The sequence below is a fragment of the Pituophis catenifer genome, unplaced genomic scaffold, assembly GCF_029215685.1.
Source record: "Pituophis catenifer annectens isolate HBS135680 unplaced genomic scaffold, rPitCat1.0.hap2 SCAF_10, whole genome shotgun sequence".
NCBI classification, from domain to species: domain Eukaryota; kingdom Metazoa; phylum Chordata; class Lepidosauria; order Squamata; family Colubridae; genus Pituophis; species Pituophis catenifer.
In genome coordinates, this window is record NW_027256890.1 from 9,867,317 (window position 1) to 9,892,025 (window position 24,709).

Consider the following 24,709-nt stretch of genomic DNA (forward strand, 5'->3'; position numbering starts at 1 on the left):
GGGTAAGCCACTATCTAAAAAACAGCAAGCAAACGCCACATACTCCTGCACTGATAATGTTAGCTAGTTAGGTTATGATACATCTGCAAGAAAACAACCAAGATCAGACAGCACCAAGGACCCCACAGTCCTCTTCTCTTTCTCCCTTTCTTCTTCTTCCTCTTCTTCCCCCCACTCCCTTCTAGCACTGATGATGTTACTTAATTTGGTAATGAAATGTCTGCAAGAAAACCACCAAGCTCAGAGAGCACCAACGACTCTACAGTGTCTCCTCCTCCCTCCCTCCTAATACTGATGATGTTCCCAAATTGGGTCATGAAACGTCTGTTAAGAAAACAGCCAAACGTTCCCGCAGAAGTGGGAGTTGAAAAAGAGGACGATGGCCACAGTGAAGAGAACTTACCCCTAGGGTTGTGTTTTGCTTGTTGTAGCCCGCAAAGTGGAGAATGCTCTCGGTTGCCATGGCCAACCCTGTGTGCTGGGACAGGCCTGACACCCAGTTTTGGTGCTTGTTCAAATATTCCTGAAAAAAAGGAAGTCAAAGAGTCGCAGTTATATCTAGAGTCCTGCATCCAATTTTGATCACCACACTACAAAAAAATGTTGAGACTCTAGAAAGCGTGCAGAGAAGAGCAACCAGGATGATGAGGGGACTGGAGGCTAAAACATACAAAGAACAGTTGCAGGAACTGGGCCTGGCTAGTCTAGTGAAGAGAAGGACCAGGGGAGACAGGATAGCATCTTCCAATATTTGAAGGGTTGCCACAGAGAGGGGAAGGTCAAGCTATTCTTCAAAGCACCCGAAGGCCAGACAAGGAATAATGGATGGAAACTGAACAAGGAGAGATTCAACCTGGAAATAAGGAGGAATTTTCTGATAGTGAGAGTAATCAACCCATGGAACAGAAGTTGCCTTTGGAAGTTGTGGGAGCTTCATCACTGGAGGCTTTCAAGAAGAGACTGGACTGCCATCTGTCAGAAATGGTGTAGGGTCTCCTGCTTGGACGGGGGTGGGTGGGTGTTGGACTAGATGACCTACAAGCTTCCTTCAAACTCTGTTAATCTGAAACTATCTAAAATGATCAAAAGCTGGAGACTAAAACATGAAGAACGGTTGCAGGAATTGGGCATGGCTAGTCTAGTGAAGAGAAGGACCAGGGGAGACATGATAGCAGCCTTCCAATATTTGAGGGGCTGCCACAGAGAGGAGGGGGTCAACCTATTTTCCCAAAGCACCTGAAGGCCAGACAAGGAATGATGGATGGAAAATGATCAAGGAGAGATTCAACCTGGAAATAAGGAGAAATTTTCTGACAGTGAGAACAATCAACCCCTGGAACAGAAGTTGCCTTTGGAAATTGTGGGACTTTCATCACTTCGTGTGTGTGTGTGTTGTTGTTATTTTGTGTTATTGTTGTTGCTTTGCTCTGCAGATTTCCCCTGGCCCGATTCCCGGATTTCCAAGATACAATGCCATCTGAGACAATAGGGATATTATGTAGGATTTACCTGCAGGTGGGATTTGGTGACTGAAGGTGCCCATTTCATGGCCTCTTGGAGGATCATGCCGCACCGGGCAGCAAAATCCTTAACAATGCTCTAGAGAGAGAGAGAGAAATAGGGTAAAGTCACCTAGTGATGCATTGCAGGCATAGTCTGTCAATCAACATGGAGAGAAGCACCTTAGAACTAAGGAGAAATTTCCTGACAGTGAGAACAATTAATCAGTGGAACAATCTGCCTCCAGAAGTTGTGAAGGGCTCCAACACTGGAAGTTTTTAATATGTTGGATAACCATTTGTCTGAAGTGGTGTAGGGTTTCCTGCCTAAGCAGGGGGTTGGACTAGAAGACCTCCAAGGTCCCTTCCAATTCTTTTATTCTATTCTAATCTAAAGAACTCTCTCTATTTTTACAAAGCAAGCCATGGCTTAAGACAATGGGCGAACCCCATTCAAAGATGTACAATATTTATATTCTTTTTACCTCTCTAGCTTCGTAGGTATCAGGGACAGTAATTCTATATGGGGCATCTGGAATGTCATAATACGGTTGGTCCTTATGGATGTCCTAAAACAGAAAAGAAAAAACAGATATTGCAACATTATTCCAAAATGATTCCTAAGGAGAAAACCAATTTTCTAATTCAGGAATAGGGATGCCCAGACAAATCAGGTTTCTTTTCTTTTTAAAAATAAATAAATTATTTATACATTTGTCTGGGTCATTTTACATATACATAATAATAGTAACAATAATATTCTTTACTTGTATATAATAGTATCCTTCCAACTTCTAATTTCTACCTTTATTATCTAACCATTGATAAAACAAATCCCAAGTTAAAAAAAAATTCTGTGTCTTCTTTGTCCTTTCTCTTTAATGTTAACCTAACCATTTCCGCACAATCTAATATGTTTTAAATTATATTTTCATCTGTAGGAGTTTTCATCATTTTTCCAGTGTTGTTGCAAATACAACTCTCGCTGCTGTCAAAACATGTCGTATTAAATATATGTTTCCTTTGTCATATTTCAGGTTTCTTGTTAGGTGAAGTGATCATGTCATCATTAAAAAAAAATTCTTAAGCTAATTAATTCATAATACGAGAGCTGCAGACCGCCAGTTCACTCATAATTACAACAAGAAAACAATGCCAGCTTTTTTAGCAATGCCAGCTGTGGTTTTATTCTGCTTGCAATCGCTGGAGAAGCACTTACAGCACTGAGAGAGAGGGAGAGGGTCTGGAGGATATCTAGCATAGTCTTCAGCACCGTTCCACTCCAAAGTAAGTGAGGGAACCTTGAAAAGGACAAACCAAAAGTTACGAGTCTGTACAAAAACATCTGTACCTGGAACACAACAGGGTGAACTAAAGAAGGATTGGAGGCATAGTTTGTTGAGTCTGTCTGTCTGTCTGTCTCAACCTATCATCCATCCATCCATCCATCCATCCATCCATCTACCTACCTACCTATCATCCATCCATTCAACCAACCACCCATCTATCTATCATCCATCTACCCCAGTGGTGGGTTCCTCCTGGTTCGGCTGAGCCGGTAGCGGTGACAATATGACGTCACCGAACCGGCTCTGCCCCCCCCCCGCATTATTCTTACCTTTTATTTGGCCCCACCCCCAATCTATTGCTGCCTCCTGAGTCCCAGCTGATTGGCTAGAAGGAAAAAAAACTGTTTAAACTCTTGCTACGGGGCTCCAAAGGGCTGCCCTGTAGCTGATCAGAGTTAAAAGGCATTGTGGTGGTAGACCAGTGCCTCCAAAAACAAATGAGTAGACCGGTACAGCTCTGCAAGCAGATAAAAGCCTGGTAGACCAGTACCTCAGCTAAATCCTAAAGAATTGTCACATGACCATCAAGCCACGCCCACGAAATAAGCCGTGCCCAGAGAACCGGTAGTAAAAATTTTTAGAACCCATCCCTGATCCATCCATCTACCTACCTATCATCCATCCATCCATCCATCTACCTATCATCCATCCATCCATCCATCCACCCACCTATCATCCATCCATCCATCAATCTACTTATCATCCATCTATCCATCCATCCAGCCAGCCAGCCAGCCAGCCACCCATCCTCCATCCATCCATCCATCCATCCATCCATCCATTCATCCATCCATCTACCTATCATCCATCCATCCATCCATCTATTATTTATCCATCCACACATCTACCTACCTACCTATCATCCATCCATCCATCCACCCACCCACCCACCCATCCGTGTAATCTACATGCTACATGCTGGCTTGGGAATTCTGGGAGTTGAAGTCCACACATCTTAAAGTTGCTAAGGCTGAGAAACACTAATACAGAATTACAGAAAAACCGAGTTGGACGGGACCTTGGAGGTCTTCTACACCAATCCCCTGGCTCAAGCAAGAGATCCTATAGTACCGTTTCAGACAAACGGCTGTCCAAAAACCTCCGGTGTTTTAGCATCCACAATTTATAAAGGCAAGCCGTTCCAGAACTAGAAGACCTGAGACCCGCTCTGCCATCAAGTCACCGCAACGTACTTACTTGTCTACAAGACCCGATAGGTATTTATCTGCAACTCGTCTTATTCGCTTATGAATGTGGTTAAAGTTGACCAGCAAAAATTGAGCGTGTCTTTCCAGTTCTTCTTCATTTTCTTTCGTTTTGGGCTAAACATCAAAAGAAGAACCATGAAAGTCCCTTGTTAGGGTTTGGCGATTATTATTATTATTATTATTTTTTGATCCACACATTGTGGTTTATTACTGAACAAGCACGTAGAACATCTAATCTTTTGGCTTTCCTGGGCCACGTTGAGTGAGGAGGAACTGTCTTGGGCCTCATACTAAATACTGCTCTAAGGGCTATTTCTAGTGCTATCTGTCTATTTAAAAACCTGCCACGCAGCAGCTCCACCAATATGTCTCAGCAAGGGTAAAGAAATTAATTTGAAATATCAAGCGGTCTGTTGGGTTGTCTGTTGGGATGGTTCATTTGAGCAAAACGACAAACACGGTGTAGGATTCTCGTTTGACGAACTTACTTTGTCTGCCATCATGCTAAGGAAAGCTTCGAAGACCTTATCGGCGACGGCTATCACGCACTGCATCATACCTGAAAGAGAGGAAGCGGCGGCGTGTTGGAGAAAAATCAGAAATTGAATCTGTCCGAATATTCATGACTGGGAAGACATGGTAACAAGATCAGCCAATGAATAGGCATAGCAACAGATCAGCCGATGGGAGCTGAATTGGAAACCGAGACTGGAAGGAGGCTGGGCGTGGCTCAGCTGTGTGTGTGTGCTGAGAACTGAAACTAGTTCTGCTGTGTTCTGCTTGTGTTTTGCTTGTAACTGCTACCATGTTGGAAGAAATCTGCTATTGGTATTGTACATTTATCTTCATGTGTTGTATGTATATAAAGAAGTTAATGAATCCTGCTGAATCAGTTTACCCGTGTCTGCTTTCTGGATTTGATTTTTGCAACAAACTCTGATAGGATCAAAGGACTGAGGCAGCTGAAAACTGTGCCCAGCAGATAGCATCTCTCATAAATTGTAAAAAAAAAAACCCCCCCCCCAAAAAAAACAACAACAACCACTCATGTATTTGCTCATGTAGTTTTCTTATGTATAATGTACACCGAAGTTGGCATTTAAATTCGTTGTATGAGGTGCAATGACAATAAAGTACTACTACTACTTATTTGCATCCAAACAATTATGCAAAAAATAAAAAATAAAATTCACATCACGAAATGGCTTGGAATCGTGTATTATTGTGCAAGAGTTTGACCCAGGTGCCCACCTGATTTAAGGACCGCGGAATCGGAGTAGCCTTACCTGATTTGTCTTTCTGGATAGCTTTATCCTCAAAGTAATAAAACATCACTTGGAAACGATCTGGGTCTGTTGAACGTAGGACCCTAGCAGACCAGGAATCGGGAGTTAATTTCACCAAGATATCCTTGAAAAAGAATGTTTATAAATCTGTCTATCATCCATCTATCTATCTATCCATCCATCCATATCTACCTATATATTCATCTATATCTCTCTCTCACACACACCTATCAATCATCTATCATCCATCCATCCATCCATCCATATCTACCTATATATCCATCCATCTCTCTCACACACCTATCAATCACCTATCAATCATATCTATGTATCCATCCATCTTTAACTATCTATCCATTCATCCATCCATCCATCATCTACCTATATATTCATCCATATCTCTCTCTCATACACACACCTATCAATCATCTATCCATCCACTCATCCATCCATCTTTATCTATCTATCCATCCATCCATCCATATCTACCTATATATTCATCCATCTCTCTCTCACACACCTATCAATCATCTATCAATCATATCTATGTATCCATCCATCCATCCATCCATCCATCCATCCATCCATCCATCCATCCATATCTACCTATATATTCATCCATCTCTCTCTCACCTATCTATCTATCTATCTATCTATCTATCTATCTATCTATCTATCTATCTATCTATCTCTCTCTTAACAATCGTGTTACTAACTTAACAACTGCTGGGATTCACTTAACAAACGAGGCAAGAAAGGAGGTTTAGAAATGGAAATTTTGGGCTCAATTGTGATCATAAGTTGAGGACTACCGGTACTACAGCTGAAAATGGGAGAGCCATTTTCACTCAAAGGGACACCGGGACCCTTGGGGGTTAAAACCAGCCTATTCTTCCTCCAATACAGAATTGCACGAGCATAAATATTTCTTCCACTCTTGCCCCAGGTGAGTGATGTAAGGTGAACAAGAGCATCTCTGCCACCCGGGAGGCAGCGTTTCAAGAAATACCTCATGCATTCTAGGCGATATACGGAAAGCAGGTAGGTAGACATGGCGAAGTCCAACTTGTTGATCAGGGCTGACACTTCAGGAGGCGGATCCAGAAGATTTATGATAGTGCTCCTCAATTCATTCAGTTCAGCCTAAAGGAAATTTAGGAATAAAAAAATAAATAAATAAGTAAGCGACTCACGTTGGGGTGGCTGTTTGTGGTAGGATGTCATCTATTAGCTCAGGGGTCAGCAACCTGTGGCTCTGGAGCCGCATGTGGCTCTTTCATCCCTCTGCTGTGGCTCCGTTGCTGGTCGGCTCAACAATGATAGGGATTTCGGTTAGGACAGGTAGAGGAAAAAGGACACTGCACTAGGAGGAGTCTCTATGGTGGGGGAACTGGACTTCCGGTCAGCAGAGGAAAATGGATGCCGCGCTAGGAGGAGACTCTGTGGTGGGGGAACTGGACTTCCGGTCAGCAGAGGAAAAAGGGCGCTCTACTAGGAGGAGACTATGATGGGGGAACCTGACTTCTGGCCTGCTCCAGACTTGAACGGGGGGACTTCCGGATAGGACCTTTGTAGCTCTTTTTTTTTTTTTAATTTGATTTATATGCCACCCTTCTCCGGAGACTCAGGGCGGCTTAAAATGCGTTAAGCAATAGCCTTCATACTTTTGTATATTTTATACAAAGTCAGCTTATTGCCCCCCACAATCTGGGTCCTCATTTTTTTAAGGTTGCCGACCCCTGTTAATTAGCCCTTTAAAGCTGTCCATGTTCTTGACAAGCGTTAAGACTCTCTCCATCTATCACAAGTGAGCCGCCCCAGAGTTACCCTGAGGTAAGATAAATTTTTACAAACGAATAAATAAAAAGAAATAAGTAAACTCCACGCAGCCCAATAAGGCTTGCAGAGAAACGGGGATGAATCACCGTGGCAGGAAGGCATTGTTTCTCTCTCTTTCAAACAATGGTTTTTGGCGAGATGAACATCAAAGCATTGGATGACCCAAGGACGGTACTCAAATATTTGAAAAGCAGATCCCAGGGAGAAGACAAACAGTTAGAAGGCTTAGAAGCGGTGAGGAGCAAGAATGCTGATGCTGAGCAATGCAACTCAATGCATGTCAGGATAATGGCTGTAAATCAAAATGAAGAATCTCCCTGGAATGCTTAGCTTTGGAGCTCTAATTGTAATCTATCTTTCTTTCTTTCTTTCTTTCTTTCTTTCTTTCTTTCTTTCTTTCTTTCTTTCTTTCTTTCTTTCTTTCTTTTTCTCCTTCCTTCCTTCTACCAACCCTATCTCTCTCTCTCTCTCTCTCCATATCTATCTATCTATCTATCTATCTATCTATCTATCTATCTATCTATCTCTCTCTCTCTCTCTCTCTCTCTCTATCTATCTATCTATCATCTATATTTATCATCCATCCATCCATCTCCTGTCTATCTATCAACTATATTTATCATCTATCCATCCAATCCATCCATCCATCCATCTTTATCATCCATCCATCCATCCATCCAATCCATCCATCCATATCTCCCCCTCTCTCTCTCTCTATATATATATATATATCATCCATCCATCCGTATCTATTCATCCATATGTTTGTCTGTCTGACTGTCCTCCCGTCTATCATCTATCTATCTATCTATCTATCTATCTATCTATCTATCTATCTATCTATCTGAGTTGCCCACAATATTTATGTTTTTATCTGCGTTTGTTCGCGTGGCACTGCACATTATCAACTGGCCAAAAAAGGGACAAAGGAGGAAAAGGCACTTACAGACGTGACGGTGTCATTTTTCATGGCAGAGTTATACTGAAGGACAGAACGGAGGGGCTCTTTGGTCGGGAAAGTCAGCAGAGGTGACTTGGTGGCAATCTCGCAAACACCCTCGTACCACTCTTCGGGCCAAAGACCTGAAGTGACACGGGGAGAAAAGAATTAAAAGCAAAAGAAAGGTAAATATTATTTGTGGACCAGCTCAGGAGGCCTCCAGGTTATCCGGAGCTTTTTTGATCAATATTTTGGATTCCACCGAAGTAGAGTAAAGCTTGTGAAAATGGCTAGGAACAAGCCCCCATCAAACCGTGATGTCTTGCTAAGCTTCTTTCGAAACCACGGTTTAAACCAGAGGTTTTCAAACTTGGCAGCTTTAAGACTTGTGAATTTCAACTCCCAGAATTCTGGGAATTGACGTCCACAAGTCTTAAAAGCTGCCAAGTTTGAAGACCTCTGGTTTAAACAAATCACTGATTCCGACATAAAAAAACAACAACCCAGCTCTCAAATGACTTGGAGCAAAAGATTTCTTGATCTGAAGCAAAAGTCCCAAGCTGTTTCAGATCCAAGAAGAAAAATGCTCCTTTTTTTTGGTTCCTTCTGACTTTCCAGCATTAATTATTGTACTGCAATATTTGCAATATTTACAATAATATACAATTACAACAGTGGTGGGTTTCAAATTTTTTTTACTACCGGTTCTGTGGGTGTGGCTTGGTGGGCGTGGCAGGGGAAGGATATTGTAAAATCTCCATTCCCACCCCAGTCCAGGGGAAGGATATTGCAAAATCCCCATTTCCTCCCGATCAACTGGGATTTGGGAGGCAGAGAATAGATGGGGGCGGGGCCAGTCAGAATTTTTACTACCAGTTCTCCAAACTACCCAAAATTTCCGCTATCGGTTCTCCAGAACTGGTCAGAACCTGCTGAAACCCATATCTGAATTACAATCAAGCCAATACATTGGTTGAGTTACCCCTGTAAAATTCTTCAAAACCGATGAAGCGCTTTTAAATACTTAAAGGCAGTTTAAGCCTTTAAAGGCTTAAACCTTTAAGCCTAGGGCAGTTAGTCCATCGATTTTCTTCCAGAAAAAGATAAAGGTTCCCCTCACACATATGTGCTAGTCATTCCCGACTCTAGGGGGCGGTGCTCATGTCCGTTTCAAAGCCGAAGAGCCAGCGCTGTCCGAAGACGTCTCTGTGGTCATGTGGCCGGCATGACTCAACGCCAAAGGCGCACGGAACATTGTTCCCTTCCCACCAAAGGTGGTCCCTATTTTTCTACTTGCATTTTTTACCTTTTTGAACTGCTAGGTTGGCAGAAGCTGGGACAAGTACTGGAGGCTTACTCCGTTACGTGGCACTAGAGATTCGAACCGCTGAACTGCCGACCTTTCGATCGACAAGCTCAGCGTCTTAAGCCACTGAGCCACTACTCCCAATCCAATTGTTTCTCTCTTCATGCAGGTTCAGATGCAAGACTCGGAGCCTTACCTGAACCTTCTACGGCAAATCCCATCAGCACCGAATACAGCCAGAAGTCCCGGAAGAGTTTCTGCAATCGTGGTTTGGCTTCCTTGATTGGTGGCAAGCGTCTGGTGAGCTAGCAACGAAACAACATGTTTTAAATGTTTGTTTACAGGAGGAGAACAAACCAAACTTCTCTAGCTACGAATACAAATGGAATAATATATTGATTTTCTGATCCTACCCATCTTGGCTTCTACATCTTAAGAGAGTAAAATGACCTCCAAATTCAGTTATGTCAGCCGAACAATTACTTTGGTCCAGCTAAAAACATACCTTTAGCAGTTGGAAAGGAACGTGAGGGGTCATCTAGTCCAACCCCCGCCCAAGCAGGAGACCCTACTGCCATTTCTGACAGATGGCAGCCCAGTCTCTTCTTGAAAGCCTCCAGTGATGAAGCTCCCACAACTTCCGAAGGCAACTTCTGTTCCATTGGTTGACTGTTCTCACTGTCAGAAAATTCCTCCTTATTTCCAGACTGAATCTCTCCTTGTTCAGTTTCCATCCATTATTCCTTGCCTGAAGTTCAGGTGCTTTGGAGAATAGCTTGACCCCCTCCTCTCTGTAGTAGCCCCTCAAATATTGGAAGACTGCTATCCTGTCTCCCCCGGTCCTTCTCTTCACTAGACTAGCCATGCCCAGTTCCTGCAACCGTTCTTCATGTTTTAATCTCCAGACCTTTGATCATCTTAGATAGATTCAGATTAACAGAGTTGGACGGCACCTTGTAGGTCATCTAGTCCAACCCCCTGCCCAAGTAGGAGACCCTACACCATTTCTGACAGATGACAGTCCAGTCTCTTCTTGAAAGCCTCCAGTGAAGAAGCTCCCACAACTTCTAAAGGCAACTTCTATTCCATTGGTTGATTGTTCTCACCAGGCGTGGTATTCAATTACTTTCCCTATCAGTTTGGAAATGTGAGCCCGTCCACGCATACCTCCGGCCTTTTGTACATGCACTAGTCATTCCTGAATCTAGGGGGCAGTGCTCATCTCCGTTTCAAAGCCGAAGAGCCAGCGCTGTCCGAAGACGTCTCCGTGGTCATGTGGCCAGCATGACTCAACACCAAAGGCACATAGAACGCTGTTCCCTTCCCACCAAAGGTAGTCCCTATTTTTCTACTTGCATTTTTTTTTTATGTGCTTTCGAACTGCTAGGTTGGCAGAAGCTGGGACAAGTCACGGGAGCTCACCCCGCTAGGCGGAACTAGGGATTCGAACCACTGAACTGCCAACCTTTCAATCGACAAGCTCAGCGTCCTAGCCATTGAGCCACCCCGTCCCTCATCCGTTATAATATATCAGTGCCTAAAAAAAACCAAGATACCACGCAACCACAGAAAACCCATTTGAGTTCCAGGTATATTAGTAAAAACACAGCTGATTACAAGTGGGAGATGGCTGGGCCTATTACACGCGCAAGGGCTACATTGATTAATGGCATATAAAGGCAGAGATCTCTGTAATGGTAGCTTAATACTCCGACGATGTCAGCAGATGGCTGACGAAAGCTTAGTAAAATAAAATTTTAATTCTTTTAAAAATTTTAAAATCTTAAGTTCCGGGATGTTCGCAGCATGTCTGCTTCTTTTTTACATACATACATACACACACATATATATATTTTGAATACACGATAGGGAAGATAAAAATATTTCTTTGCTCCTATCTGTAGAAGAACGGTGTCTTTAAAAAAAAGGAAAAAAAAAAAAGAATATAACCAGAAACAGAGCAGGAAATCAACGGACAGTAAACAGGACCCATCAGGGATTTCAGCTGACATGGTGAGTGATTGATTTACAGCGTGTTGACTTTAGCAACCATCCAGCGGCACCAAAGTTCAGACTGCAGCATTTGCATCTGCCTTTCTTGCAAAAGCCTTCCCTTCGTCAACGGAAGAGGTAAGGAATATCAATCATCTTTTTTCGCGGGGGGGGGAGGAAGGCGGATTAAAAATAAATAAAATCCGCTCAAGTATTTTTTTAGGGTGAAATCGAGACATCAGGATTCAACGGCCGCCACTCAAGGCAACCGATTTGTCGCTAAATCTGATCGTGCCGTTGCCACGAACAATCGGGCGATGATGGAATTCAACCTCTGGATTTTTTTACTTATTATTTTGATGCTAACGCTGCTGGCTCAGCGTAATTTAGCAGGGGGGAAATACGATGGAAACCAAGGTTTGTTTGTCAGTCATTGTGTTGCAACGGCAAACTGTGCAAAGGGAAGACATTTTAAAAGGGAGTATAGGTGGCAAATTAGTTTGCAACGGCGGAGAGTAGGATAATGAAGGCGGATCTACGTGTCCCCAGGATAATGTTGCAGGATCCAATCTGGGTCTGTCATCGGGACCGGAGGTTTTGTCTTCCGAGCTTTCGGACTTCGTGCTGGAGCCCCTCCTCGGGGAATTTCTCTCTAGCAGTGTGTGTGTGTTGTCCTGCGTGCAGCTGCTACAATTGTTGGACAAAAACAGCCGAGGAAGTGGTTGAAACAGGCCCTTTTTCCTTTTTTTTTTCTAAAAAGTTTTTTATTTTGAAAACATTAAAAACAAGACACAAACACACAACATTTATATACATATCACTTTTCCCTACAGCTACTTCGAAGGGATCCTTTCTTACTATTTACATCTATTCAGACATATTTTAACTTTATCTTATTCAACCGTTTATTTTCCATCATTCTTTCTTTTGTCTAGATTATACTTTGATCTTCAACGTTTTTTCTCCCCTCTCTCCTTTATTCCTTTCTCATTTTTCCTATTCTCCAACCATTCATACCCCCTACACCCACACTTTGTAATAATCTTTCTCCTTGATTTCTTTTGTTAATTTGTCCATCTCTGCGCACACTAAGATTTTCCTAATTAAATCTTCTTCTGATGGTTAAGTTTTCCTTCTTCCAATTTTGCGCAGAGACTCTGCGGGCTGCTGTCAGTATATGTAATATTAAATAATATATTTCCTTAGTATAGTTTTCTACGGAAATCCCAAGTAGAAACTGCTCAGGTTCTCCCTTTACTGAATTCTGAATTATTTCTTCCATCCACTTTCTAACTTTCGCCCAGAATTTCTTCGCCACTGGGCAGGTCCACCAGAGATGATAATAAGTCCCATAGTTATTCTTACGTTTCCAACATTTAGGTGAATTACTAGGGAACATTTTCGCTATTCTAGCTGGTGGAAAGTGGAAACAGGCCCTTTTTCAATCGCTTCCCTGGCTATTTTTGTGCCTTCTCGTCCAACAATCTTAGTACTGATGACGTTACCTAGTTTGGTAACGAAATGTCTGCAAGAAAGGAAGCAAGCTCAGAGATCACTAAGGATCCCACAGGGGCATGAAACTTTCTCTCTCAAATACGTTCTGGACTCAGTTCTGTTGATGGGAATCCATTATCTTACAAATTTTGTGCAATGCACACAGTGCCTTAGCCCAGTGTGTGTCTCAGAAGTCTGTTGCATTCAACCGTTCTTGAATATAAATGACTCAAGTGTCCACCATTGCAATTAGTCTTTGGAGATTCTCCATCATCCAGGTCATGGTTGTCCCAAAGGTGCTTTTTTTCAGGAGGCAACTGGACTTCCTTGGGTTTTTTTCTTTTGAAGACGTTTCGCTTCTCCTCCAAGAAGCTTCTTCAGCTCTGACTGGATGGTGGGGGAATGGAAGGATTGATATTCCTTGCAGACAGCTGGTCCTTTGCATCCTTTTAGAGGGTCGTTGCAGGACTTGGAGGTTTCTCTGTGTCCTCAGGGTCGCTTGAGTGGTGCTCCTGGTTCCTGTAGTCTGCAATTTTTCCCCCACTCTGGAAATCCACTACTCCTACTCCCATACCACTCAAAAGGGAATTCATCCCAAATTGTATAGCTAAAAGTCTGTAGAGCTAAAAGTTGTCAAAAGAAAAAACAAGGAAGTACAGTTGCCTCCTGAAAAAGGAGGGACACCCATTGTTATACAAATTAACAGTTTTAGAAGGGACCTTGTAGGTCATCTAGTCCAACCCCCCCCAAAAAGCAGACCCTACACCATATCTGACAAATGGCAGTCCAATCTCTTCTTGAAAGCTTCCAGTGATGAAGCTCCCACAACTTCCGAAGGCAACTTTGTTCCATCGATTGATGGTTCTCACTTTCAGAAAAATTCTCCTTACTTCCAGGTTGAATCTCTCCTTGTTCAGTTTCCATCTATTATTCCTTGTCTGGCCTTCAGGTGCTTTGGAAAATAGCTCGACCTCCTCCTCTCTGTGGCAGCCCTTTAAATATTGGAAGACTGCTCTCCTGTCTCCCCTGGTCCTTCTCTTTAGCCATGCCCAGTTCCTGCAACTGTTCATCGTATGTTTTAGCCTCCAGTCCTCTAATCATCCTGGTTGCTCTTCTCTGCACTCTTTCTAGAGTCTCAACATCTGTTTTGTAGTGTGGTGACCAAAACTGGATGCAGTATTCTAGGTGTGATCTTATTAAGGTTTCATAGAGTGGTATTGGTACCTCCCTTGATCTTGATTGTATCCCTCTCTTAATGCAATTTAGGATTGCATTGGCTTTTTTGGCTGCCGCCACACACAGTTTACAGTTAGTTGATTGAAACATCCCAACCGTATCTAGTGGACTTCACCGTTTAGGACCCAAATTGTATTTTTTCATAGACCATACTAAGAGAATCGGGCTCAGTAGACCATGTAAACCTGTGCAAATCCTTGTCAATTTGCAAAGCTTTCAAGTTGCCATGGGCAGGAGGGAGTGAGAACTGACAGAGCTGATTGATTTCCCTAACTGAAACTACATTCCACAGATGCTTTGCTACCGCAATCAGTAGGAGAGTTTTGGGTTTCACAGCCAGCCAAAGTGGTTAATTGGAGAATGTGATTTATGACATGGCCAGGGAGGAGGGGAGAGACAGGGTCATAGGGGAACGTAAATCTATGTGGGATTAGTTCTAACTGCATCCGAATATTGCCGAAATGGTGCTCCTAATAAATGACTGTATTTCTTTGGAAGTTTGGCTCATGGCTCATGAATTAATTAGGGCATCTTTCGGAAACTTCACAATCCTCTTGTCTAGATCAAGAACATCTCATTTCCAGCTCCAAGAAGATGAAGTTCTTCTGGCGTTCAGCGGTCTTCTCCCTCACCATCTCCTTGGTTTGGTGTGGCATCAAGGATCTTCAAGGGCACTTCGATCAGGTGGGCGAGGAGGCCCAGTCCCTCCACCCTCGTGGCCTTCTTGGGAACGAAACTCTTTGGGCGACGAACCTGTCCCCCGAATTCCATCAAGAAAACACGGTGACCAACGACTTGAGCGTGGAAGAAGAAGAGGAGGAGGACTACCTGGACTTCGACAAGATCTTCAGCGAAGATGATGACTACATCGATATCATCGATACCATTCCGGAAGCGATTTCTTACGTCGACCAAGGAAACGTGCTGGCCCTCTTTCGTGGGAAGACCAGAATCCAACGTCTCAACATCCTGAATGCCTATTTTGGCTTCAACCTCTACCGAAGCATTCGGGACCACGTCAACTCTTCCGATAATATCTTCTTGGCTCCGGTTGGCATCTCCACCGCCATGGCCATGGTTTCGTTGGGGCTGAGAGGCCAAACCCTGGAGGAAGTTTTAGACGTCCTAGGTTTCGAAGACTTTGTGAATGCCAGTTCCAAATACGACTACATGACTACACACAACCTCTTCCACAAACTCACACACCGGCTCTTCCGGAGGAATTTTGGCTACACCCTCAGGTCGGTCAACGACCTCTATGTGCAAAGGCAGTTTTCCATCCTGAATGAGTTCAAGGACAATATGAAAAAATACTATTTTGCCGAGGCTCAGCTGGCTGACTTCTCCGACCAGACCTTCATCAATAACGCCAATGAGCGAATCAGAAAGCTCACCAAGGGCTTAATTAAAGACGCGCTCGTTAACGTACACCCAGACACGCTCGTGATGATTCTCAACTGTTTGTACTTCAAAGGTAAGGCGAGAAATAAGAACACAGAATAATAATAGGAGTGGAAGGGACCTTGGAGGTCTTCTAGTCCAACCCACTACCTATTGCAGGTCTCATACCATTCCAGACTTTAGTTGGGCTTGATGGGATGGGTACCAGAGGTGGTATTCAGCCGGTTCGCGCGAACTGTTGGCGGAAATTTGGCCAAGGTTGCTGAACCGGTAGCGATGGCCAGCTGAAACCGAACGGGTTTCCTGGTCGCTCGCCCTGCCCGCCATGTTCATCACCGCCATGTTCTTCACGCATGCGCATCCAAGTCCAATGGATGCGCAAAAAACATGGCGGCGACAGCAATAGCTTTTTCCGTGACCTCCGGTGCTTTTCGGCAGCCTGCGGCCAGCCGCCACCTCTTTGAGAACTTTGCGGCTGGCAGCTGGCTGGGGGCCGCCCAAAACTCCAGCCAGCTTGCCTTCCAGACTCTGGACCAGCCACCGCGGAAGGTAAGCAGCCCAAACAAAGAGGCAGTGATGCGGGAGGAAGTGGGGCTAGGGCTAGGGCTGGGGCCGCTAAAGGAGGGGAAACGGGGGTGACTGGCGAAGGGAGGGCGGGGGTAGATAGGTGGAAATTCCAAACATTTTCCTACCTTTTCCTGTGGGCATGGCTGGGGGGGGGGTGTGGTCATGTGACTGAGTGGGCATGTGTGACGTCAAGTTGGCCACGCCCACTCAATCACATGCCTGCCCACCTAGCCACGCTCAGCAAACTGTTAGCAAAAATTTTTGAAACCCACCACTGATGGGTACATGTGATCATAGAAATAATAACTTAGAAAGAACATCTCTGACTTTATCTTATCAAAGAATGTGAAAAGACCTATACATACAGGTAGCTCTTGATTTACAATCCTTCATTTAGTGACCAAAGTTACAACAGCAGCAGCAAAAAAAAAAAAGTGTCTTACGACCAGTTCTATGCATGTTGCAGGATTCCCACGGTCACATGATCAAAATTTGGGTGTTATGACATGTAGTTATGACGGTTGCGGTGTCTCGGGGGGGGGGATGTCACTTAATCGCCATTTGTGACCAACATGTAAAGCCAATTTATGCTGAATAACTGCAGTGATTCATTTAAGAACCGTGGCAAAAAAAAGAGAGGTTGCAGTATCAGGCGTGGCTCGGTTAACCACCTCCCCTTGCTTAGCATCGAAAATTTGGGAACAAATTGTGATCGTAAATTGAGGACTACCTATATAAAGAGCCGTGGTGGAGCAGTGGTTAGAAGGCAGCATTGCAGGCTAATTCAACAAATTCTGCCCACACACCAACAGTTCGATCATGAGCGGCTCAAGGTTGACTCAGCCTTCCGTCCTTCCAAGGTCAGTAAAATGAGGAGCCAAATTGTTGAGGGCAAGAGGCTGACTCTGTAAACCGCTTAGAGAGGGCTGTCAAACATTGTAAAGTGGTACATAAATCTAAATATTATTCCATTCCATTCTATTCCCCTGGTGGTGCAGTGGTTACAATGCAGTATTGCAGGCTAACTCACTGCTGACTGCCAACAGTTCAATCTTGACCGGTTTAAAGTTGGCTCAGTCTTCCATCCTTCCGAGGTGGGTAAAATGAGGACCCAGACTCTTGGGGGCAATGTGATGACTCTGTAAGCCACTTAGAGAGGGCTGTAAAAGCACTATGAAGTCTTAAGTGCTATTGCTATTCCTTCCTCCCTCCCTCCCTTCCATCCATCCATCCATCCATCCGTCCATGGTGCACAGTGGTTAGAATGCAGTATTGCAGGCTGACTCTGCCCACAGCCAGGAGTTCAATCCTGACTGGGTTGAATCAGCCCTCCATCCTTCCGAGGTGGGTAAAATGAGGACCCAGACTCTTGTGGGCAATGTGCTGACTCTGTAAGCCACTTACAGAGGGCTGTAAAAGCACTATGAAGTCTTAAGTGCTATTGCTATTCCTTCCCTTCCTTCCTTCCTTCCCTTCCTTCTTTCCTCCCTCCCTCCCTCCCATCCATCCATCGATCCATCGATCCATGGTGCACAATGGTTAGAATGCAATATTGCAGGCTGACTCTGCCCACAGCCAGGAGTTCAATCCTGACTGGGTCAAGGTTGAATCAGTCTTCCATCCTTCCGAGGTGGGTAAAATGAGGACCCAGATTGTTGGAGGCAAGAGGCTGACTCTGTAAACTACTTAAGAGACGGCTATAAAGCACTGTGAAGCAGTATATATGTCTAAGTGCTTTTGCTATCTTCCTTCCTTCCTTCCTTCCTTCCTTCCTTCCTTCCTTCCTTCCTTCCCTCCCTCCCTTCCCTTCCCTTCCCTTCCCTTCCTCTCGTAATTCCCTTTCTCATTCTCCTTTCTGGTGGCACAGTGGTTAGAATGCAGTATTGCAAGCTAACTCAGCCCACTGCTGGGAGTTCGATCCTGACTGGCTCAAGGTCGACTCAGCCTTCTCATCCTTCCGAGGTGGGTAAAATGAGGACCCAGACTCTTGTGGGCAATGTGCTGACTCTGTAAGCCACTTAGAGGGCTGTAAAAGCACTACGAAGCGATATGTAAGTCTAAATGCTATTGCTATTGCTTATTCCGCTGCAAGTGTCTAAATATTCAGCCCTGGTGGACTTCACAGGGAGTCCAATGTTAGCACAAAGAGTGTCAACATCTGAATTTCCTGAATCAACATTCTGAAAATAATCTTTTTTTTTTTTTTTAAAGTTCATGATCCAAAGTTCTGTGCAAGCTGCACGACTGTTATATTTAAGAACGGCTTAATTGGTCATGAAAGAAAAGTTGCATCAGATACCACTTCGGCATCAGCAAAAAACAGAGCAATTTACCTTGAGAAAAAGCGTCTCGATCACGGGTATTGAAAGAGGAAGCACAGAAAGGCTGAATACCAGGTTAAAAGTCACAAATACAAACCATAGAGCAGAATAACAGAGTTGGGAGGGACCTTGGAGGTCTTCTAGTCCAACCGCCTGCTTAGGCAGGAAACCCTACACCACTTCAGACAAATGATTATCCAACCTCTTCTTAAAGACTTCCAGTGTTGGAGCATTCACAACTTCTGGAGGCAAGTTGTTCCAATGATTAATTGTTCTCACTGTCAGGAAATTCCTCCTTAGTTCTAAGTTGCTTCTCTCCTTGATTAGTTTCCACCCGTTGCTTCTTGTCCTGCCCTCAGGTGCTTTGGAGAAGAGCTTGACTCTCTCTTCTTTGTGGCAGCCTCTGAGATATTGGAACACTGCTATTTATTTTATTATTATTATTATTTTTTATTTTAATTTGATTTATATGCCGCCCTTCTCCGGAGATTCAGGGCAGCTTACAATGCGTTAAGCAATAGCCTTCATACTTTTGTATATTTATACAAAGTCAGCTTATTGCCCCCACAAACCGGGTCCTCATTTCACCTACCTTAGAAAGGATGGAAGGCTGAGTCAACCTTGAGCCTGGTGAGATTCGAACCTGCAGTAATTGCAGGCAGCTGGGTTAATAACAGGGTGCTTTAGACCACTGTACTACCAAGGCTCGGCTATCATGTCTCCCCTAGTCCTTCTCTTCGTTAAACTAGACATACCCAGCTCCCTAACGACGGCAGTGATTCGCATAACGACAGTGGCCAGAAAGGTCAGAAAATGGGGCAAAGTTTACGTAACAAGTGTCTGGCTTACAGACAGACATTTGGGGCTCAATGGCGGTCGTTAAGTTGCCGACTACTTGTAGAAGTAAATTAAATTTATTGAATTAAATTATTTTATTTTATTACATTTCTATACCGCCCTACTCCCGAAGGACTCAGGACTCAGTAGGTGAAACAGCTTCTCAGTAGGTGAAACAGCTAAATGCGATCAGCCTCGGGGGAAAAAAGAATGACGGACTCGTGTTTTCATTGCGGTTGCCAGGAACCTGGGAAAACAAGTTTCCGGTGGAGGCGACCCACAAACAGACCTTCCGGTTGAACGAGAAAGAGACGGTGAAGGTTCCTATGATGAAGATCAAAGCCAGCTTCTTGGCCACCGAAGACAACGAGCTAGACTGCAGAGTGCTGCAGCTGCCCTACGTGGGCAATATCAGCATGCTGATTGTGCTGCCCTATAAGCTGTCTGGCTTGAAGGTCCTGGAGACCCAAATAAGCCCCCAGGTGGTCGAGAGATGGCAGAAGAGCATGACTAACAGGTATCCTATTGCCCCGGAAATCCTGCACGGCCCAAGTATATCGCACTCTCCGATTCCGGTTTCAGACGATGATTATGGTCTGGGGGGGGGGGGGGTTAAGGCGCCAGGCTAGAAAGCGAGAGACCGGGAGTTCTAGTTCTGCCGTAGGCATGTAAACCGGGAGAGGGACTTTGGGCCAATCAAAAGGAGATGATGAGTTCTAGTCCCAGTTTAAGAATGAAAGTTGGCTGGGGGACTTTGGGGCCAATCACCAGGAGACTGGGAGTTCTAGTTCCACTTTAAGCAGGAAAGCCAGTTGGGGGACTTTTGGGCTAATCACCAGGAGACTGGAAGTTCTAGTTCCACCTTAGGCAGGAAAGCCAGCTGGGGGACTTTGGGGCCAATCCCCAGGAGACTGGGAGTTCTAGTTCCACCTTAGGGAGGAGAACCCATTGGGGGACTTTTGGGCCAATCCCCAGGAGACTGGGAGTTCTAGATCCACTTTAGGCAGGAAAGCCAGTTGGGGGACTTTTGGGCCAATCACCAAGAGACTGGGAGTTCTAGTTCCACCTTAGGCAGGAAAGCCAGCTGGGGGACTTTTGGGCCAATCACCAGGAGACTGGGAGTTCTAGTTCCACCTTAGGGAGGAGAACCCATTGGGGGACTTTTGGGCCAATCACCAGGAGACTGGGAGTTCTAGTTCCACCTTAAGGAGGAGAACCCATTGGGGGACTTTTGGGCCAATCACCAGGAGACTGGGAGTTCTAGATCCACTTTAGGCAGGAAAGCCAGTTGGGGGACTTTTGGGCCAATCACCAAGAGACTGGGAGTTCTAGTTCCACCTTAGGCAGGAAAGCCAGCTGGGGGACTTTTGGGCCAATCACCAGGAGACTGGGAGTTCTAGTTCCACCTTAGGGAGGAGAACCCATTGGGGGACTTTTGGGCCAATCACCAGGAGACTGGGAGTTCTAGTTCCACCTTAGGGAGGATAACCCATTGGGGGACTTTTGGGCCAATCACCAGGAGACTGGGAGTTCTAGTTCCACTTTAGGCAGGAAAGCCAGTTGGGGGACTTTTGGGCCAATCCCCAAGAGACTGGGAGTTCTAGTTCCACTTTAGGCAGGAAAGCCAGCTGGGGGACTTTGGGGCCAATCCCCAGGAGACTGGGAGTTCTAGTTCCACCTTAGGGAGGAGAACCTATTGGGGGACTTTTGGGCCAATCACCAGGAGACTGGGAGTTCTAGTTCCACTTTAGGCAGGAAAGCCAGCTGGGGGACTTTGGGGCCAATCCCCAGGAGACTGGGAGTTCTAGTTCCATCTTAGGGAGGAGAACCCATTGGGGGACTTTTGGGCCAATCACCGAGAGACTGGTGCCAAACAAATGATCCATAAAAGAACCGATTTGAATCCGCTCACGTTGAACTTCTAAGTCTCCCTCTAGGACCCGAGAAGTCGCGATGCCCAGATTTAAGCTGGAGAAGAGCTACGACTTGATCGAAAATCTGAAAGCGATGGGGATCGAGGAGCTGTTCACCCCGCGTGGCAACTACTCCGGCATCTCAGAGGAAAAAATCACCATCAATAAGGTAATCCAGCATTGGCACAAATGAAAACTCCAGAGATTTTTTTTAACTTTGCGCGAGAGGGACGGAGGAGAAGAATTATTCTGTTCGGGCCCATTTAGGTTTCGGTGCTGTGGTCAGAAGGAGGCTAAGAGAAATGTTCTGAGATTGTTAGATTCGATAGTTCAGGAAAAAGGAGCATATCCGAGAGCGAAAAATGGACGCAGACAAAAGGGAGAGGACATAAAGAATAGACGGGCAAAAAAAAAAAAAAAAAAAGCAGATTTAATAACAGCCACTTTAGAAAATTACTGGTCAGGTACATAGCTGAGCTACAGCAGCCCAGATAGAATCGTTTATTTATTTACCTACTTATTCGATTTTTATGCCAGCTTTATTAATTTATAAACACCTCAAGGCGGTAAACAATAAATTGTACTCTTGCCTCCTCCTCTTTTTCACCCTGTGAGGTGGGTTGAGCTGAGAGAGGGAGGGACTAGCCCAAAGTTACCTACCTGGCTTTCATGCCTAAATCGGGACTAGAACTCCCAGTCTCCTGGTGATTGGCCCAAAGTCATCTGGTCAACTTCCATGCCTAAGGCGGGACTAGAACTCATAGTTTCCTGGTGATTGGCCCAAAGTCATCCAGCCAGTTCTCATGCCTAAGGTGGAACTAGAACTCCCAGTCCCCTGGTGACTGGCCTAAAGTCACCCAATCAGCTTTGGTACCTAAGGCGGGATGAGAACACAGGTTCTCTTAGTGATTGGCCCAAACTCACCCGGCTGACTTCCATGCCTATAGCGGGACTAGAACTCCCAGTCCCCTGGTGATCGGCCTAAAGTCACCCAGTCGACTTTGATACCTAAAGTGGGATGAGAACTCAGGGTCTCTGGGTGACTGGCTCAAATTCACCCGGTCAACTTCCATGCCTACGGCAGGACTAGAACTCCCAGTCCCCTGGTGATCGGCCTAAAGTCACCCAGTCGACTTTGATACCTAAAGTGGGATGAGAACTCAGGGTCTCTGGGTGACTGGCTCAAATTCACCCGGTCAACTTCCATGCCTACGGCAGGACTAGAACTCCCAGTCCCCTGGTGATCGGCCTAAAGTCACCCAGTCGACTTTGGTACCTAAGGTGGGATGAGAACTCAGGGTCTCTGGGTGACTGGCTCAAATTCACCCGGTCAACTTCCATGCCTACGGCAGGACTAGAACTCCCAGTCCCCTGGTGATCGGCCTAAAGTCACCCAGTCGACTTTGATATCTAAAGTGGGATGAGAACTCAGGGTCTCTGGGTGACTGGCTCAAATTCACCCGGTCAACTTCCATGCCTATGGAGGGACTAGAACTCCCAGTCCCCTGGTGATCGGCCTAAAGTCACCCAGTCGACTTTGGTACCTAAGGTGGGATGAGAACTCAGGGTCTCTGGGTGACTGGCTCAAATTCACCCGGTCAACTTCCATGCCTACGGCAGGACTAGAACTCCCAGTCCCCTGGTGATCGGCCTAAAGTCACCCAGTCAACTTTGGTACCGAAGGTGAGATGAGAACTCAGGGTCTCTGGGTGACTGGCTCAAATTCACCTGGTCAACTTCCATGCCTATGGCAGGACTAGAACTCCCAGTCCCCTGGTGATCGGCCTAAAGCCGCCCAGTCGACTTTGGTACCTAAGGTGGGATGAGAACTCAGGGTCTCTGGGTGACTGGCTCAAATTCACCCGGTCAACTTCCATGCCTATGGCAGGACTAGAACTCCCAGTCTCCTGGTTTCTAGGTCAGCACCTTCCCCACCTTCTCGAGCTTGGTGTGTGCTGTTTCTGAATGTTTAACCTTCCTTGTGACAGTTCAATCATCAAGGGACCATCACGGTGAACGAAGAAGGGACCGAGGCGGCCTCCGTGACCACCGTGGGGTTTATGCCCCTTTCAACTCAAATCCGCTTCGTCATCGATCACCCTTTCCTCTTTCTGATCTACGAACACCGTACCAGCTGCCTGCTCTTCATGGGGAGAGTTTGCAACCCCAGCAAGCGCTAAGCGGGAGAATCACATCCGTGGGGGGGGACACAACTGTATCTCGAAAACGTGGGATTTATTTACGCTATTACTGGTTTTTATAGGCAGAGGTAGAGTTCAGGTGGAATCACAGCACAGCTTTCCCCCCCCTCCCCCTCCAAGGTGGTACAGGTAGTCCTCGACTTACGACCACCACCGAGCCCAATGTGTCTTGTCGCTAAGCGGAAACGTTTGTTAAGGGAATTGTGCCCCGTTTTACGACCTCTCTTGCCACAGCTTGCAGTGGTTAAGTTAGTGACATAGTTGTTAAGTGAATCTGGATTCCCCACGGGTTTTGCTCCTCAGAAAGTTGCTTAAGGGGATTGTGTGACCACCCCTCCCCCCCCAGGACACTGCAACCGTCATAAAATAGGAACCAGTTGCCAAGCATCTGAATTTTGATCACGTGACCATGGGGATGTTGTAACGGTCGTTAAGTGTGAAAAGCGGTCAGAAGTCACTTTTTTCAATTCCGTTGTTAACTTTGAATGGTCACTAAACGAATTGTTGTAAGTCGAGGATTACCTGTATCTTCCAGATGTGCCAAGGTGGCCAACTCCAGAAAAGTTGCCTCAACACATCTGGCAAATGCCCTATTGGGGAAAGCACTTGTTCACTAAGGATTGTGCAACGTTGCCTGAATAAAAATATTACCACAGAGGACGATTAAATGAGAATTTGTCCGCGTCGCTGTTGCCCTGAAGGGTCTGAGGGGGTGGTTTCATTTTGCTCTGTGTTTGCGTAAGTGGCAAGGGAGCGGACCTCTTGAGGACACCCCGAAAGTATGCTGGATTAATTCTTCACAAAGTAGGGGGTGCTTTTGGGTGCCACAAATCTTTGGCAGAGGCATAGTATACACAGAATTCAGAGAACGTCTACCAGGAGCAAAAAGAAATGGAAGTAGAAAAATGGCAGGGGATTAAAAAGTCTTTAGGTTTGAAGTTTGGAAAGAAAGAAAGAAAGAAAGAAAGAAAGAAAGAAAGAAAGAAAGAAAGAAAGGAAGGAAGGAAGGAAGGAAGGAAGGAAGGAAAGAAAGAAAGAAAGAAAGAAAGAAAGAAAGAAAGAAGAAAGGGAAAAAGAAAGGAAGGAAAGAAAAAGAGAGAAGGAAGGAAAGAAAGAAAGAAAGAAAGAGAAGGAAGGAAGGAAGGAAGGAAGGAAGGAAGGAAGGAAGGAAGAAGAGAGAAAGGAAGAAAGGTAGGTAGGTTTCAATTTCAAAAGATGGCATCTGAATCTTTTTAGGAGCACTTGTGATAAAACTCGCTCTATCTCAATATCATTATGATTATAAAATTCATTTATATTTAATTCTGTCCGAAAACGTCT

At 45.1% G+C, this 24,709-nt stretch overlaps 2 protein-coding genes across 3 annotated transcripts in view; one reads left to right on the forward strand and one right to left on the reverse strand.

The window, feature by feature from the left end:
- PI4KA (phosphatidylinositol 4-kinase alpha) overlaps window positions 1–24,709 on the reverse strand; it is a 100,839-nt gene that overhangs the window by 42,419 nt on the left and 33,711 nt on the right. For both annotated transcript variants that reach the window (XM_070951534.1, XM_070951535.1), the window contains exons 20-29: window positions 9,624–9,732; window positions 8,128–8,264; window positions 6,352–6,485; window positions 5,343–5,425; window positions 4,545–4,615; window positions 4,046–4,170; window positions 2,719–2,800; window positions 1,985–2,068; window positions 1,510–1,599; window positions 404–523 (exon numbers count right to left, since the gene is read on the reverse strand). In XM_070951534.1, coding sequence (XP_070807635.1) covers window positions 404–523; window positions 1,510–1,599; window positions 1,985–2,068; window positions 2,719–2,800; window positions 4,046–4,170; window positions 4,545–4,615; window positions 5,343–5,425; window positions 6,352–6,485; window positions 8,128–8,264; window positions 9,624–9,732 — 1,035 coding nt within the window. The remainder of the gene's footprint in view (window positions 1–403; window positions 524–1,509; window positions 1,600–1,984; window positions 2,069–2,718; window positions 2,801–4,045; window positions 4,171–4,544; window positions 4,616–5,342; window positions 5,426–6,351; window positions 6,486–8,127; window positions 8,265–9,623; window positions 9,733–24,709) is intronic.
- SERPIND1 (serpin family D member 1) lies at window positions 11,522–24,044 on the forward strand. Its single transcript, XM_070951223.1, has 5 exons — window positions 11,522–11,557; window positions 14,712–15,623; window positions 19,519–19,792; window positions 21,213–21,357; window positions 23,177–24,044. Exons 2-5 carry the CDS (start codon window positions 14,744–14,746, stop codon window positions 23,366–23,368), a joined length of 1,491 nt encoding a protein of 496 aa, XP_070807324.1. The 5' UTR covers window positions 11,522–11,557; window positions 14,712–14,743; the 3' UTR covers window positions 23,369–24,044.

What these genes read in the sequence shown, in the direction of transcription:
- SERPIND1 (XM_070951223.1), top strand. Translation starts at nt 14,744, where the DNA reads ATGAAGTTCTTCTGGCGTTCAGCGGTCTTCTCCCTCACCATCTCCTTG. An exon ending in CAACTGTTTGTACTTCAAAG is followed by an intron (nt 15,624 to 19,518) that starts GTAAGGCGAGAA and finishes TGCGGTTGCCAG; the next exon opens with GAACCTGGGAAAACAAGTTT. An exon ending in AAAAAATCACCATCAATAAG is followed by an intron (nt 21,358 to 23,176) that starts GTAATCCAGCAT and finishes TCCTTGTGACAG; the next exon opens with TTCAATCATCAAGGGACCAT.